Source organism: Caloenas nicobarica, chromosome 8 (assembly GCF_036013445.1).
Source record: "Caloenas nicobarica isolate bCalNic1 chromosome 8, bCalNic1.hap1, whole genome shotgun sequence".
In the NCBI taxonomy this organism is placed as follows: Eukaryota; Metazoa; Chordata; class Aves; order Columbiformes; family Columbidae; genus Caloenas; species Caloenas nicobarica.
Window position 1 is genome coordinate 2,126,927 of NC_088252.1, and position 17,303 is coordinate 2,144,229.

Genomic DNA, 17,303 nt, shown 5'->3' on the forward strand with positions numbered 1-17,303 from the left:
CGGCACGGAGGAAAGCCAATGGGGAGCCAGCGCGGGAGGCGGTAAAACCGATCCGCCGTCTAGCGAATCTGCCGTTCTCCTTCCGCCGCCACCACACGCGATACGCGGCTTCGAGCCGCCGGCCCCAGCCGATCTGCCTCAGGCGCCCCTCTGCGGAGGCGAAGGCTGCAGGTGGGAGGCCCCTCCGCAGGATGACAGCCATCCTCCGAGGAATTTGTAGGAGGAAAGACGAGGCCGGAAGGTGGGGAGGCAACAGGTTCCCCACCGCTGCAGCAGCGCCCGGCGCCGCGGCGGTTCCCACCCTGCCGCAGGGAACTACAGCTCCCAGAAGGCCGCGGGGCGCACGCCGCTGCGCATGCGTGCGGCCGGCCGGAGTGCTGCCCCGCCCCCTTGACGCAGCACCTGTAGATGTGATTGGCTGGGGCGTGTCACCAGCTGTGCGCTGTGATTGGCTGAGACGACAGTTGAGGCCGTTTCCGGAAGGGGGTGGTGGGAGGAGAAGCAATATGGCGACGGCGAGCGGAGAGGGGCCGCAGGAGATGATGGAGGGTGAGCGTCCGCCGGGAGCCGGCACGGCCGCGGCCGCTGAGGGGGTCGGGACGGCTCGCCCCGCCGCTCGCAAACCGCCGCTCGCGTACCAGCGGTCGGTGGGGCGACTGCCGGCTTTGTGGGCCCTCTGCGGCCGGGGAGCCCCCGGGTGTCCCCCCCCGGGGAAGCGGAGCCCTGGCTGGGGGAGGTGGGGGTGTTACCTGGGGCATGGCGTGATGCTTCCCCCTTCCCCGGGGACTTCACGCGTGAGAGGTGAAAGTAGTGGGTTTGTGGAGGTCACCGCGAGGAAAAAAGTAAAGATAATAAGAAAGAAATCCCTTGGCATGGCATTGTTTTTCCTCAGGCGACCCGTGCAATGGAAGCAAATACTAAAGGGGGGGGCCGAGGAGCAGTGAGGAGCTTCAGGTCCCCAGGGCCGGGGTGGCCACCCGACTTGTGGCTGGGGAAACCCTGAAGGGAACTCACAGGTTGTGCTGGGGAGACGATTGTTTTTATCTGCAGAGATTTTTTTTTTAATGCCTTCTTTGTGTCATTGGTACTATTGTACATGATACTGATTTTTTTTTTTTTTTTTTTTTTCCTAAAAGCTTTTAAAATGTAATAGTTCTAATTCCATCTCCATAATCTTTGGAATTGCACTTCATTGATCTAAGAAATTTCCTTTTTCCTCCAGTCTTCTTCCCAGATTGTTGATTTTAGGAAGATGTGATGGGAGGAAAAAGTGCATCCAAAATCAAAGTAGAAACAAGGGGTAAGAGGCCTTTTATTTAAGACTAAACCTTTAATTTAGCTAACTTAGGATTTTTACTAACTGCATAGTGCTGTATGTGAATCCTGGTTATTATGTCTGCTTGCTACTTCTTCCCCCCACCTTGCTGCTGAAAATAGCCTAATTCTGCTATTATGTCTCTTATGCAGTTGATAAGCGGATTGAATCGGAGGAATCGGGAGATGAAGAAGCGAAGAAGCAAGCAATTCGCTTAGTAACAGATCTCAGTCAGCAGAGCCTGAGAGACGAGCAGAATGGTGAGAATGCCGCAGGTACCTTCCCAGCCTCAGTGATCGTGTTAGGAAGTCTCGTCTCACCGCGTTGTCATATGTGTGTCACTCCTTTGTGTTCCTTGTGGCTATGTGATGCTTGTATCAATGGTGCAGTGTGAATCTGCCCTAGAGTAATCTTATTTAAAAATAAATAAATGATAGTGTTATCATTGCTAAAATAAAGCTGCTTTCTTTTTGTGGAACTGCTGATATTAGACCTTCGATTTTTTTTTTTTTCTTATTTATCCCTCCACATTTCTCTTTGAAATCTTTAACATCAAAATGCAAAACACCTTTATTGATACTTTTTTTTTTTTTTTTTGTGGAAAAGTAGTGACTTTCTGTGGAAGGATGCTGGAAGTATTCATTAGAAATAAACACAAACAGCTCTTCATAATGCTGCTTTAGTGTATGTAGTTTTATACCTAAAGAGTTGCCAGATTACATTGGAAAGCAAAAACAACTATTTCTGGATAGACTGAAGGAAGCTTTCGATTTTATTTTTTTAATTTAAAAATTCCAAGACATATCAAAACTGTATCTGTTTGAATCCTCTTGACTTTACATTTTTGCTCCTATTTTTACTGTTTGTTTTAGAACATTGGGTAGAAATGCTGATGGTCATTTTAAGCCTGTGAGTGTCAGATGGAGGGGTTTGCTTAGAATTTGTCAGAGCGGATCCATTTCTGACAACCTCATATGGCTGTATGTGATCTGGGCTTCTGGTGCTCGCTAACAGTCGGAGGTGTACTAACATCTTTTGGGTAGAGATGTTCATGTGATTATTACTGGTCTGGAAATGGAAGTGAACTAATACAGCAAATTTTCTGCAGCAAACTTTAATCCTTTTTGACTTTGCATCTGCTTAATCAGTATTTGTGAAAATATTTGCCAAACTAGTAAATAATTGTGAGAATTTTGAATCTCATCTTCTAACTATAAATGAACTCCATCTAGGTATAATTCATTGTTGAGCATAAAAAGCCAAGCCTATATATTAATTAAAAGCTGCTGCGGTGATGTCTGCGGAAGTGTGAGCACACACCTCGCAAACGGTGCATCCCAAGCCCTCTGTGATCCGCGCGGCCACGCACATTGTCACTCACAGTTTGCCTTTGTGTGCCTGCAGCAGTGGGTGTTCATTTGGCTGACGTAATTTAGCTGTGCATTAGAGGTTATATTTTTTATGTTGTTCCCCTGGGAACTATAACATTACAAAAAATACTTCAAGTGACATCCTTTTATTCCAATGAAATCAAGAAAAACACATCCAGATTTGGTGTCTGAGTTACATTGGATGCTCTTTAATGTCATGTCTGTTGTTACTTTTTCTTCTTCCAAACTGCTAGGATTCAGAAAACCTGGAGGGCAGAAACCAAACAGAGGAATACTTTTGGAACATTTGAGTTGTTTTCCACAGCCAGCTTTTGAGTTTTCAGCTGAAAGGCAAATGAAGACTCTTCCACAGTTTTTGCACAGGAAAGAAAGAAATAGAGCTCAAGCTGCTGAAATTTCAAATTCATCATTTAGCTGATTCTCTGAGGAATAGCGCCTCTGTTTAGAAAGCTTACAGCTTAGCTCTTTAGACTATTTTTCATGCATATGCAGTTAAAAAGTGTAATTAGATTTCTAGTTGCTTGAAGCGCTTGTAGTACTGTGAGCTTAAGTAACTGTAACTCCTGCTCCGTGCTGTGGAATTTGGGTTTCCTGAATGTCATATTTTTTCCTGCATCTGCAAAACTGCTTAGCTCGTGGGCGCGGGTTACACAGAAATTCACTTAAGTAACTTCACTGCCAGAGCAATGTGTTTTCCCCTTGAGAAACCCACTGTATTAAAAGTTCTGAACGGAAGCGCTGTTTGCATACATGTGTGCAAGTGAAACTGCAGTTCTGTTTGTAAAGTGATTGTAGAAGTGTCAGTTTAGGATGGTTTATGTCCGCTTAGTTTGTGAATAAAACATTGGCTGACAATTGATAAGGCCTGTAAATTTGCTAAGACAATTTTTGTTTATTTTCTTTGAGAGAAAATGTACTTGGAACGTTTTCATGCCAATACCGATTTAGCAGTGTACATGTCTCACTCAGACTGCTGTGTGGAGAGTGTTTTATACAGAGTACTTAAACTTTATGAGATTTGGCTTTATTACATAAATGCTAGTGCCTCTGTGTTCAGTTTTAAATTGCTTTTATTTCTGTTAATTCGACACACCTACTCTGTGTGATTTGGGTTTGCGCCTTTGGACTTGTGTGCTTTTTTCCCACACTGGCTCTGCCAGGACTGCTCACCTGAAATCACTGGCAAAAATATGAGGAGGGGATGTTGATGTTCTTGTATCGATGAAGTTCTCTCACTCTGAGCTACCCTTTGACAGACCCCAGAGCAGAGTATTTAACACATTACTGAAAACTAATGTGTATAAAGGGTCCGTAATGGGTGCTGTGATGAAATGTGTAACTGTATAGAGAAACCTGCCAGCCAAACAAGGTCAAAGGATTTTTTTGACTTGAACATCTTTGTTTGAAGATTTTTATTTATCATTTTTTTTTAACTGAGTGCATGACTGGCTTTACTGTTGGACAACTTTAAAGTCTCAAAAGAAGTTCCTTCACCATGAGCACTAACTTACTGCCAGTACAACTTACTACAAGGGCAATAGTTTGGGATTTTAATGTGATTATCTCAAGTAACTGCTGTTCCAAACTTGGGCTGCATTCCTGTTGGCTGTTAAATTCAGCTAGAGTGCTTGTTTGGCTTGGAGCGCTTTGCATTGGCAGCACTTTGCACCCGAAATTAGGTCGAAGAGATGCAGCCTTGATAGCAGCAGGGTAGAGTATCATACTCTTCTGCTGAAGCACATAGCTCCTGATCTGGAAGAAAAATAAGAATATTCAAGTGTTGCCCACTGCTAAAATGCTGACAGGTGCGCGTGTGCATGTCTGTTTTGGTGGCATTTCTGTACCGCCATGCAACGTCACCAAGCCAACGGCTCATTTCACACCGTCAAAAATATAATGTATGCTCCCGTCTGATTTATGCTGTAAGGAATATTAAAAGATGAGGGACAGAGGATTACTTTTCAGCCTTAATGTCTGCGAGTCCGTGCAGTTAGAGCAGCAGCCCAAATACAGCAAGGTCAACGACGGTGTGTGGAGTTATCAAAACCTTGGAGTTTGATGGCAGTATTAAAAATTACAATGCTTGTACTGTCCACTCTTACAGTACTACTTACAACGCCAAGCATCAGTAGGAAAAACACTAAGCATAAGGGATATTTGGCATTTATAAGCATGTTGGGACTGTGCTGGGCTATAAAAATAGTCATTACTTCTGGGTTAACGGCATGAGCTTGCAGGATTTAATGCAAAGCCTTTGGGATTTAACTAATCGAAGTTCCTTGGGTATTTTTTGGTAGTACATGCAGAAGCTACTCACATGAAATAGAGTTTGCATGTTGAATGTCTGTCTTGCAAAGTCGAATTAGACTTTCTGTGGAAATTGATGCAACCAGCACACCATCTTCAACAAATGGGAGTTGGGTATGAATTATTCAGCACGAATTTATCCAGTAAGCTTCGCTCCCTTGTGTGCTGTGACAGAAGCACAGCAAATGTGTGGGCTGTCTTCCAGAGCTATAAAGGCATTTCCCAAGAAAATGTATGCAGTGTGATAAACAATGTTTTCTAGCATATTGGTGAGTTCGGTCAAACAAAAGAAGAGAGATCCAGGCAGCAGTGCGCACAGCATTGACAGAAAGTGCCAGTATTTATGAAAGAGAAGCTGAAGGGTGGGATTGCTGAGATGCTTGGTCGTTGCTGGCACTACCCCTAGCCGGTTTAGATTCCGCCCCAGCAATGTTGGTTTAGGTTTTTGGAGAAGCAGACGCTTTGGGTGCTGTGTCTGTGGAGGGATCGTGGCCCTGAGCATAAAGAAAAGGAATCCTGCCCAGAGCAGTCTTAAGCTGGCATTAGTCAGCAGCAACACAGGCAGGCTGGGGAAGGGGCTGTTCTTTCTGTCTTTTGCATCTAGGCATGGAATTTGGTTGTTAAGAACGCTTTTTTGCACAACTTGTCATGATGAAAGCTAAATAGCCGAAGTGTATTTTTAAAGCAGCAAACTATCTGAACTGTGCATCTCATGTGTTTCTTCTGAGGAGCGTTTCCTCCCTTTGTCTCTCTGGGTGTCAGCCGCTGTAATCGTGCCCTTAGCTGTCGGGTAGCAGAAGTTTATAATGTATTTGCTTCTCCTGCAGGAGATGCAGAGACGCCAGTGGACATGGAGACAATTAGCCTGGACCCAGAAGCTGAGGTAAAGGCAGGTTTTTGTCCTTACGGGCTTTATACAGCAGCAAGAAAACGTGGGCAAAGGCAAGTATTGAAACCTGGTTAAAGATGTGATTGTTCTGAAGGTGCTGGCTATCATGATCTTACCTGCAATTGATTCAGAGACTTTACATGAGAAGTAGAGGTGTTTTATTCTTGATGTGTTTTGTTAGTAATTTAGAATTTTCAATTAAGCTTGGAGACACTTAAAGTGGGGCTATGCTGCAAGCATTACCGAGGGGCTATCAGCTTTTGTAGAATATAAAGATATGAACCGAACCGATGGCTGCTGTCAGACCTGTGATTTGTAATTGGTGCGGCTGCTTAACCAGCCTTGTGCCTTGGCACCAGCAGCCTCAGAGCCTGTTAGCTGGAGAGTGTTTGAGTTTGGGTGGTGAAGTGCTTTATTTCTCTTTGATTGCCTGACCCGCAAAACTGGAACATCTGGGGCTGGATGGCACAGATGTGAAGTACATCAGCTGATTGCCAGTGCAGAATTAATGTTCACGAAACCACCAGATTATTTGAACTATCAGTGGTTCCTGTTCATCTGAGGCCTGGAACTGGAAATAGCACGGTGTGTTCCAGTTAAGCCCTAGCAAAGTAGCTAAGAGAATTTTATACAACACTCTGTTTGTACTGGACAGCAGAATTTGTCTGTATTGATAAATTCAGAATTTACTGCAAAAGGTTTCTGATTGTGGTGAAACAATGCTCAGAGTCAGGGAAGGGCTGTTGCCTTTTCACAGATACTGTGTTTGCGGCTAGCAAGCTTAGGTCACGTGCTTCACCTGTGGTGATAAAATTGTGTGCCAAACCTGATTTTCACAAGCTCTTTGAAGGGAAGTTTTAAGGAGCTACACATTTCATAAGACTATAATTCTACTTAGAACAAAGTACCAGGTTGGTCTTTGAAGAATGTTTTGAAACAGCTGCTGAGTCCCTCCATTTCTCTTTCAGGATGTTGACTTGAATCATTTTCGAATTGGGAAGATTGAAGGATTTGAGGTGCTCAAGAAAGTGAAGGTAACAGTCCCAAGGAGTAGAGAATGCCTCCTTGGAGCAGGAGGGTGTGCATGTCTGATCTATAAGAGTCTCTTTTTAATGGAGATTTTAACAAGATCACTTCATGTGTAACTGAAGGAGGGAGTATTGACCATTGGTCAAGGGGTAATAAAAGTCTTGCAGTTTTGCCAGTTGGTTTTGGAAGTGGATGAGAGACAACGCATCAGGGCTTATCCTAAGAGATACATTCTGTACTTGCACGGCAGGCTTGACAGAGAATGATGTCGATTGGAAAGGACCTCTGGAGGTCTCCAGTAAACTCCTGCTCAAAGCAGGTCCAGTTAGAGCATGTCGCTTAAGGCCGCCTGCAGTCAGGCTCTTATTTCCAAGGATGGAGATTACATAGCCTCTCTGGCTTGCTGTTCTAGTGTCTGACCGTCTTTGTGATAAAAAGATTTCCTTCTGTAGAGTTGGAATAAAACAAGACAAGATTCTGTTTAAAACAAACGAAGAAAAACTTAACGGGGGGGAAAAAAAACAAAGCAAAAGGCATGATGTGCTGTCATTCATATCCATTTTCCTCTTTGTTTTTAAACTTTGCCCCAACTCTTAGACTCTCTGTCTCCGTCAGAATTTGATTAAACGCATTGAGAACCTGGAGCAATTGCAGACCTTACGGGAACTGGATCTCTATGACAATCAAATCCGGAAGATCGAGAATTTGGAGTCCCTGGTGGAACTTGAGTGAGTCCAGGGCAATCACCAGGATGAGGTTGAGAGTGGTTTGCTGCTCACTGAGTCACTCATGCTTTGCTTGCTCCAGTATTTATCACGTAGGCCTTCCTCATGATTCATTTGGGTGCTCTGTGGAGAATAATGTCTGTTCTCCATTGGTATTTAACCTGTGCAGTAGCCTAAAAAAGTAAACAGGGAAGGTCAGCTGGAAATGAAACGTGTGCAGTATAATGCAGCGAGAGCGATAGGCGACTGCAGCAGCTTTTCCCTTGCTCTTGGCAGTGGGAGCTCCATGTAACAGGTTTTTCTTCCTCAAAAAATGATGAGATTTGAGGTGAGACTAGGACTTTTTTGGGAGGGTGTTAGGGAAGGAGTGAGGCTCTTCCCAGTACCGGGCACTTGTCTGTGATCACTCGCAGAGATGCATTACAAAACAGTTCCTACTGAGGTGGGAAGGAACTGACCTGCTTCCCGCAGTCACATCTTGTAGGCACGAACCTTTCCCAGGGAACATGCAGCACTGCAGATTGCCTTTCTCCCGTAGTGGCAGCTCCACGGCTGGCCAAAACCATGGCTATCTTCTGCATGCAACAGATTTTTCTTTTTTTTTCCCCGCCTGACAGGCCACAGAATTATTTTGAAAGTTGTATTTGTTGTCATTTCTGATAAGAAGAAATGGCACTTATGACTCTAGCTTCAAGGCCTAGCAGAGTGCCTGATCTCTGCAGATAGCGAGGTTCCCCACCAATTTCCAAGTGCCTTTTCCAGAATCATCCGTGCCATGTGGACTGAAGAGATCTTTTGTTTTGTTTTACCTCAGGATCCTGGACATCTCCTTTAACGTTCTGCGACACATCGAAGGACTAGATCGGCTTACCCAACTTAAAAAACTCTTCCTTGTCAACAACAAAATCAGCAAAATTGAGAATTTGAGCAAGTTGCAGATGCTACAGATGTTAGAGTTGGGATCCAATCGGATTCGGGTAGGCTCACTCTACAAGATGTTAGCTGGAGAGCTTTTCGCTCTCTGGTTTGGGATTAGCCTTTTCTGGAAGTGCACTTCATTGACTTTTACTTGCAATTTTGTTTTTATTGTTCTAGCCATTTACTGTGTAATTGCTTATTGCTGCTCATGCTGGATCCTTTAATTACGTATGCATGTAGTGCCTGGCTACTAAATTACTATTTATAAATTTCTCTCTTCAGTGAACTTGGGCATCCACTGTGTGTTGCCTTTTGCAGATGACGATTTCGTCCTGCTACAGAGCCAAGCCTATCAAAACTGGCAATTACTGTTTTCTCTTTGCATTCCTAGGGACTGTGTCGATAAAACCTGTTGAATGCAAATTTAATTCTAGTTTGATCTGTATGCGTAATCGATGACCTGCTGCATCAGTCAGTCTCACTCAGGAAAAATATTTTCTTGAAACTTTGCCCTGAAATGCCTCAAAAACCTGCTACTGTACTGCTGATAACTTTTTTTTAGTGACCTCTTCAATTTATGTCTTTTAAAATCTGTGCCGCTTAAAGGAAAGCAGTTCTGGGTAGTCTCTGCTGTCCTTTAAGTATGCTTTTCTGCATTTTGCCCAGTTTATAAGAGAACTGGTGAAACAGATGACACAAAAGACCCGCAACATGCAAAGTAAATGATGAATTTTTTAGAGGCTTTTTCAATTATATACATTTTAGAAAATACTTGTAACAGGTGAGTGCATTCCAATCTGAGAGTTGTCTGTTTGCACTCCCTGTTTACAATCTCTGAAAAATTACTTGTTGTGCTGAAAGAGCAAAGTAGGAAAACAGCTATTTGTCCTCTATATTTCAAGCCTTGTGGAAGCACAGTTCTCTTATCTAGAAAGGAGGAAGCTTCAGCTATTATAAACAGCCTTTTACAGCAGAAATGTTTGCTGCTTTTATGAACTGCAAAAATTTTATTATGCTCCTAAAACTAAACTGAACTGACTTCTTTTCCATCTGAATGAATTTCTGTGTTGGAAATGAAATTACTTAGGGGAATAAATCTAAAGTGTGAGAACATCAGATCAGGAGTGATCAGGAACCTTAGAGTTTGCGTAGGCTGGAGGAACCCGAGTTAGAGGTTTATTCAGAAACATAACAGGCTGAGCACACTGATCCTGACATTTTAAAAACTGGGTTAAGCAAAATTGTTCTGTATTCTGTATCTAAGCATCATTACCTTGTGCAAAAAGAAAAAAATCCAGCTAGATTTCTGAATTGATGCTTAGGCAGTTCATCGCCAGCAATGTTGTCAAGCCAAAGAACATCTTTTAAACAGTGAGGTTAGATTAATTTTACATGTGTTTTCTCAGTGTTCAGCCTGAGCTTATTATCAGAACAGAACAACCAAAAAAACCAGAGTTATCACTATATGGGTAACACAAGCTTCTTAAACATACTAAAAATGAAGTAATTTTTCTTTTTTTCCTGTTGGTCTGTTAATTCTGTTCTGGCTTCTTCCAACAGCACTGCTCTGTGCTTTGGATTGCTTTACTGGAGTGAGTAACCTGTGCCTAGACTAGGCACAAAGACACACATCTGGTTCTTTGGGGGCAGCCAGAGCTCTGTCTGTAGCTCTGTTGGCAGGGCGGCCCGGCCGTGTGCTCCGCAGGTCAGGGTGTCCTGAACTCCTCGGTCTTCGCACTGTCCGGGCAGCGTTCCGGGCTCCGAGACGCCTCGCGCGCTCATCTTCTGTGCGTTAAAGCTACTGCTGTAATGCTGGCTTACTCATTTTGCTGCATGTAGCCTGGAGTCTGTCGTGACTTACTAATCACTTGTAATTCTGTTCCTTTTGTACAAATGGTGGGGAAGCAGAACTATGCTTGATGATGCATTTTTATGCTTTTTTTCCAAAGTTGGACTGAGGCAGCTATAAGGCAAGCACTTCTTTATTTCTTCCTGTGTTTTTTTTTTCCCCCTCGTCTCCATCCATTTCATGCTCTCACTTCAGTGTGGCTTTTTTATAGCTTTAAGTAGCTTTTTTTCCTCTGATTATTTCTTCTCAATATTCTTAGAGTCACAAATATTTCCTCTTCAGGGCTAGTGGAGCTACCAATGAGCAAGAAATCTATTATTTTCTTGCAAGGTCAGAACAGGGGTAAGTCCACAGGCTCAAAGGAGAGTGAATCCAAATATGAACTGATGAACACATTATGCTGAATCTGTTGGCAACTGTGGGGCAGAGACTGAAAAGCTTCTTTCCTTTCCAGAGTGTATCTATAAATTCATGTTGTGTATGGTTGTGTCCATCTTCCTCTTCCTTTATACACATGCAGGTAAACATGCACACACACAGAGTGATCTAAGTGGTGCCAGGACTGTCTCACCAGCACTGCTGGTCTCTGAAACTCTGCCAGGCAAGAAAGATGTGGAAAAGCTGAGATGCCACAAGGTGCTTGAGCACAAATGCACAGCTGTGTGTGTATCTACATCATCTATATCTTAACTGTTCTTCTATGAGCTGAAGTCTGTTTTTAAAATTCTTGTCTCTTTTAACAGCACCTCTTTTTTAATTTAGAGGCTTTCCCCTGAAAAAAAAAAAGAAAACCCAGATTGTTTTCTTACTTTCTGTTTACAGGAGTCTTTTCTAAGCCCACTCTCTTCCCATTTTCTTGCCCTTTTTTCTCTCTTCTGTTTGTGTTTTCTGATGCCCCTTCCTTTGTAAGTAAAGAATATGGTTCTTCTTGATGCCTCACAGAGATCTTTATTTTCTGCCACTGAAGACTGAGTTCAGGACTTAGACTGGTATAGTGTTATATGTTCTGCCAGTTGCATGTATATTTAAAACATGTGCATCACTTAAATTAGTGTCTGTGTGTTCTACCAGTAGCATGAATATATAGCCAATAGTTAAGCATATTAACACACACACCCATGAGACAGTTAACCTTGCTTATGACAGAGAACCTGTTGTGCAGAGAAGCTAAATAGCTTGCCTCTGGCTGCGTTATGTAGTCACAGAATTTAAAAATTGTGTTTTCTCCTCCCAGATTCTCTTTCCATTCACTAGCGACGCATTTTTCTTGCTTCACAAATGAGTATCTCCTGCCATGGATATACCTCATGGCCCAGGAGATGTCATATTCAGTGCTCCCTGAGCATTTCCATTCTCTGCTCTTGCCTTCTGGACAGTGGAGGCGACAGCTGGGACAGAGCGATGTGACCCTTGCTGAAAACCTGTGAATGGGAATGCCACAAGCCAGCTGTCACCCAGGGTCGCTGTCACCGCACAGAGTCCTGCGCTCGCTCTGCCCGTGGGTCAGGAGGGAGGCCCTACCTTGCGTGCACTTTGTGTGCTGGAGTTAGCAGGCTTGTGTTTCTCAGGAGTGCAGCTATAAAAAGGTTGGAGTTTTGCGTCACAGCAATAACAGAGTCTCCTGTGGTCCTTTTGCAGGCAATTGAAAACATTGACACCTTGGCTCATCTTGACAGTCTGTTCCTTGGAAAGAATAAAATCACCAAGCTCCAGAACTTGGATGCGCTGACAAACTTGACTGTGCTCAGTATACAGGTACTGGTTCTGCTTTGTACTGTTGAGTTTTGAACAGCCTTGGTTACGTGAACCACCTTGTAATTCATTATAGGCTCTTCTGAATCAGCAGGTCTTCAGTGTTTGAGTCGAACTCCTGTACTGAAAGAAAGTGTGATGTCTGTGCTGTCTTTTCTCATCCTTTCATACTAAAGGAGATTGACGGACACTGATAAAATGATAAAACAAATGTTTGATTTTTATGGGAGAGAGAACAGGAAACGAATGTTATCTCCCATTTCCTCCCTGAAATGTTGTTTTTACAGTAACATTGAATGAGTTATGCCAGGGAAGTTGTTATAATGGCAGTGGGCTCAGTGTCACTACCTTCTTCCTGAAGAGGGAGGAAATGTGAACAAGCCTGTGCTAAATGAAATTCATCCTTAATGAGCTATGGAAAGTTTCTTCCTTTTTAAAAATTGGAATAAATGATACTAAATTAATTTCTTTCATTGAGTCTCCTCATCCATATGACAACGCCAGTGCATTCTAAAATCTCTCATAACTGTTGGTAAGAAAGTCATACTTGCTACATTTTGTAGTACCTGTATGCATCATTATTCTGTAGGACATACAGAATTATGTATCACAGAATGTATTTGGACTCCAGTGCTTTAATTTCCCTTCTGACCATTCCATTAAAAACCCCATACAATTCAAGCTATTAATGTATAGGTATGTTGTTTCCAAACACGCCAAGTGGAAAACTTCTAAGCTACAAATTTTGATGGGAAGGTCAGAGTCTGATTCTTCTAAACTTTGGTTCCCATGGAACTTCCTTGTGTGTTGGTGGTACAGAGATCAAACAAGCTGAGCTCATGAGATCAGTGTGGACCCAAGCAGACTGGTTCCCCTTCCCATCGATGTTTCAGATAAATGCTTTTTCTCCAGTAACACACTTGGGTTTTGGTTTGTTTAGAGTGGACTTAAACCACTGTTCCACTTTCAGAATAACCGTCTGACCAAGATTGAGGGGCTGCAGAGCTTGGTGAATTTGCGTGAGTTGTACCTCAGCCACAATGGCATCGAAGTCATCGAGGGACTGGAGAACAATGTGAGCAGGCTCTTGCCGACTGTGTGACAGAGTTGTTGCCCTAAGCTGCTCCTGTTAGTGGCCGTGCTTTTCTGGAAGCTGTTGTTCCTCAGCTTCCCCAGTTACGCATGGGGTCCTGAGTCTCTTGAAAAGACCGCAAAGATTTAAGTATTTCTTAAGTTAAAATATCTTGTGTGGGTGAAACTCCTCCACGTCTTCTGGAGTAGAATTGTTTGCATGACCTGGGCAGGCGAAGCACAAGATAGCGGTTAACGCAGCAGCCTGGCTGATCCTCAGCAATGGAAAGACTGATGGCCACAGCTGGCTGTCTCTGCTGCAGCCTTTCAGACAGGGCTGGGTAGATAACCTTCTTTTCAATAGGACAACAACTGGAGCTGGGAGACAAGTGTGGCACATGGCTTGCCTTTGTGTTAGTATACATTTCTGGACAGGACTGGTGTCGCAGAAGCCTGTAGTGTTTTCTTTCTCACCCAGCAGTAGATGACATTGTTAGTGAGTGGAGATAATCTGGAACTTGGCTGTGTGCAAGGCAGAAAAAAACCTTTTTCTAAAACTGTGGAGTTTCCGTTGCAAAAAGCTTGTTCAACTCTGCTGCTTGAGAGGGCACTTACGATCTGATTTTTAATGGATTCCTCTTCTTAATCTACTGTGAGGAAAGCTCACTTTTTAAGAGCCCTTGGCTGGCAAGTGCCATCCAGCCAGTAATTGCTTTCATTATTGTCACATGGCTTCTGGGAGGTCAGTAACCCAGCTTAATTAAAACCAGTCTTCCTTGCTATATTTAGGCGGTGAGAGTTCTTGTGCTGTGTGTAAGCAGCTGGCAATAATGTGTCTTTGCTTCTGATAGTTTCCAGCTCTGGGCCTGAAAAAAGCGGGACAGAGAAGATGAAATGAAATCCTGTCTAACGTTCTTGTGTTTGCTTGTCTAGAACAAACTCACAATGCTGGACATTGCATCCAACAGAATCAAGAAGATTGAAAATATCAATCACCTAACAGAGCTGCAGGAATTTTGGGTAAGTGCTGGCTGGAGCTGTTCCCTGAAATACCTGTACCCCAGTGAAAGAAACCCTTCTGGTGGGGAGCAGGGGAGGGTGGTGTGCTGGTATGTCTTGGAGTAAACTCCTTCTTGTTCTGATGACCAGCTTTAAGATCTTGACGGTCTCTATGCATAGAGTATGACAATTTCCCCAGAGGAAAGAGTTGAGCTTAAATGGTTTTTTTGCAGGGCTCTGCTTAGTGTTAACAAGCCTGTCTCCGCCTAGGAAATAAGCCTTGCCTTTGCGCTCGTGGTGGTTATGAAACAGCCCTGCTGTGTCCTATTTTTGCAGATCTCATCTTTCTTTAAGTGAGCATGACAGTGTAATGGGGGAAGCGGATATCTCACCACTGCATTGGAGCACAGAACCTGCTTAGGGCAGAGTCGCTATGTTCATGTCGTTAGAAATATGGAGAAAAGGAAACCATTTACTGGTTTACTTCCATTCCTGTGAAGTAGATAACTGCTTAGGGTTGTTTCTCTTTCTTTCTGGCACCCTAAATAGGTAAACCCTTTGTCATTCCTAAGTCTGGTCAGGAAAAATGCAGAGAGACCCCACCTCCTGAAACATCAGTACCCTGCCATGTGGGAGGGAGGTGTGTACAAATCCACTCACATTTGGGGGAAAAAGCAGCAGGTGTTCATGGGTTGCCATGTGCTTTAGCTCTTGTAGAGTTTCTGCATGTCAAGGCTGAGAGTAAGAGTTGTGCTGCTTAATGTCTGTCATTTGGAGTTCGGTTATTTAAACTCTTGGGATAAAAGGAGTGGGAAGCAGCTGCAAATGAAACCAAGCTAGATCCTGGAGTCAAGCCTACTTGGGCCATTTTCCTCATCTTGCAATGTGGCTTAGCAGACAGCTAGTGGTGTTATCTGGCCAGGCCTATTCCGCAATGAACTCATTTAAATAACAGGAGCCGAGAAGCCCGTTTAATGGGACGTCTTCTGGGTGGTAAAAATGAGACGGTGCAGCATGGCTGGCGTGGGACCTGTCGCGATCCTTCGCAGTTTTCTCCAGTCCCTCTGTGCTGTTGCTCTGCTGATAGAAGGCATTGCACAGCTGTTTCCACTTGCTTTATACAAAGTAAAGGGATCATCCTAACCTCATTGGACTTCTTTGCAAAAACACTAGTGTGTTTAAAGAGTCCTTTGTCAAAGCAGAGCACTGGACAAGATCTGTTAGCTGAACCCAGAAAATGCCTTCCTGGCTTTTTTTTCCACTTTAACACTGTTTTTTTTTTTTAAAAAGGTGCTTTTTTTGATAAAGAGCTGGGCAGAATTTTTTCTGATGTGAACGAGTGTTGCATCTACTAATTTATATTTTTTTCACTGGCTGTATTGCTGAAGCCACATAACAAAGTCCTTTAACACCTTAAGGAGGCAGAATTTCAAATCCTAGCTACTGTGGGAATCTTCTAGCACTTCCCCGGTGGAGGGACTGGGACATCTGATGGCCAAGGGACTTGGCTGTAGTAACGCTGTGATGAGCTGTAGCAGAATGAAAGAGCTAGCAGGTTTTCTACAGAGCTTCCACTTTACTGTGGGTGCCCGACGCGAGAAGGAGCAGTTGTTGAGGGGGACCAGAACCAATCCATTGGTTTTTTTTTAAAGGTGGTATTGCTGCCTCTGTATCCAAAAGCAAAGGGTGGCTGACAGCACTGGGCCACCTTGTGCACTTTGCTTCCTTGCCCGGCAGTGGGAATGTTCATCCCCTTGCACAGGGATTCCTTTGCAGCTCCTGCGCCGACAGGAGAGGCTGAATCGCAGTGCTTGGCGCTTTCTCTAGAGTGCAGAAGCAGTTTTGGTGGGGGAGTGATGTCGTTTTTCACATCAGTTTGAGACCTATTTTTAATGTTTTGTGGAAAGTGCTGAAAGTAAAGAGAGATGTCACAGGGGAAGCAAATCTTGACGTAAAGATTTCCAGCCCTTAAATGAACAGTGTATGGGCTGGGACACTGTATAAAGACACTGTCCCACTGCCTTACTGGGCCATTCCCAGTGTACTGGTCGGGCTGGTTATGATGGCTGAAGGGTGAAGCATTTGACCATCAACCCAGGACATTGTGAGGAAGCTGGAGACAGTGGGGCCTGGGGTGTGAGACAGAAAAGCATGTCTCGGAGGTTACAGGGGGAGAAAGATCACGTAGGCAGGGTCTTTCTAATATGCCCATGAAGACTGTACAGCATTTCTCCCCCTGGGTGTCATAATCCTGAGCAGCGTTGATGTGGCTGGGCTTCTGCTAACCAGGCGTAACTTGGGAGTATCTGTTTGGGTGAGTGTGCCTGTATGTGCTCTGCAGATGAACGATAATCTCGTGGAGAGCTGGAGCGACCTGGATGAGCTGAAAGGAGCGAAGAACTTGGAAACTGTCTATCTGGAGCGAAACCCCTTGCAGAAGGATCCCCAGTACCGGCGCAAAATCATGCTGGCCCTCCCGACTGTCCGGCAGATCGATGCCACGTTTGTTCGATTCTGAATGTCCTGCTGCCCTCTCTTGCCTGCCCTCCTTGGAGAAATCTCCCCGCTGGGTTTTTTATCCACTTACCACTCCCCAGGTCTTCAGTACACTGACACTTGCAGTGCAAATGGTCAATAAAAAGCACTGAATACCAGATCTTGCGTACAATGCACTCATTGTTTTTGAAATGTTGCTGTTATTATTATTATTATTAAATCTTAACACAAGAGACTTCCTTGTGCTTGCATCTGTTATTTATGGGGGAGATTTTGCCAGACAGTGTTTGCAACAGATTGAAGCCACTTGGAGCTGCTTGCTGGCTTTTGTTGGCTGTGACACACCCTCAGGTTAGCAACATCCTTGGAAAAATATCATCTCCAGGTCCAGGCTCGATGGTGGTTTGTGAAAATGTGAAAAGACAAAGACTGTGTTCATGTGCAGAAGAATTTGATAGAGATGCCCACGCAGGCTATAGAGTATGAGTCAGTGCTTGTAAAACCTGGGGGTGAGGGAAGCATTAGCCTTCCTGTAGCAATGTTTATTTTTTTTAAACAGCTA

At 43.9% G+C, this 17,303-nt stretch overlaps 1 protein-coding gene across 4 annotated transcripts; it reads left to right on the forward strand.

Moving 5' to 3' along the window:
• Positions 1-471: 471 nt before the first annotated feature.
• On the forward strand, positions 472-16,974 carry PPP1R7 (protein phosphatase 1 regulatory subunit 7). 4 transcript variants are annotated; one of them, XM_065640064.1, is made up of 11 exons: positions 472-549; positions 1,223-1,300; positions 1,468-1,590; positions 5,841-5,896; positions 6,871-6,936; positions 7,529-7,659; positions 8,471-8,633; positions 12,062-12,178; positions 13,146-13,250; positions 14,180-14,266; positions 16,587-16,974. In XM_065640064.1, exons 2-11 carry the CDS (start codon positions 1,258-1,260, stop codon positions 16,761-16,763), a joined length of 1,068 nt encoding a protein of 355 aa, XP_065496136.1. In that variant the 5' UTR covers positions 472-549; positions 1,223-1,257; the 3' UTR covers positions 16,764-16,974. The 4 variants fall into 4 exon arrangements, with proteins under 4 accessions (XP_065496136.1, XP_065496138.1, XP_065496137.1 ...); XM_065640066.1 differs by having other exon boundaries at positions 1,468-1,575; XM_065640065.1 differs by lacking the exon at positions 1,223-1,300 and having other exon boundaries at positions 476-549.
• Positions 16,975-17,303: the final 329 nt, after the last annotated feature.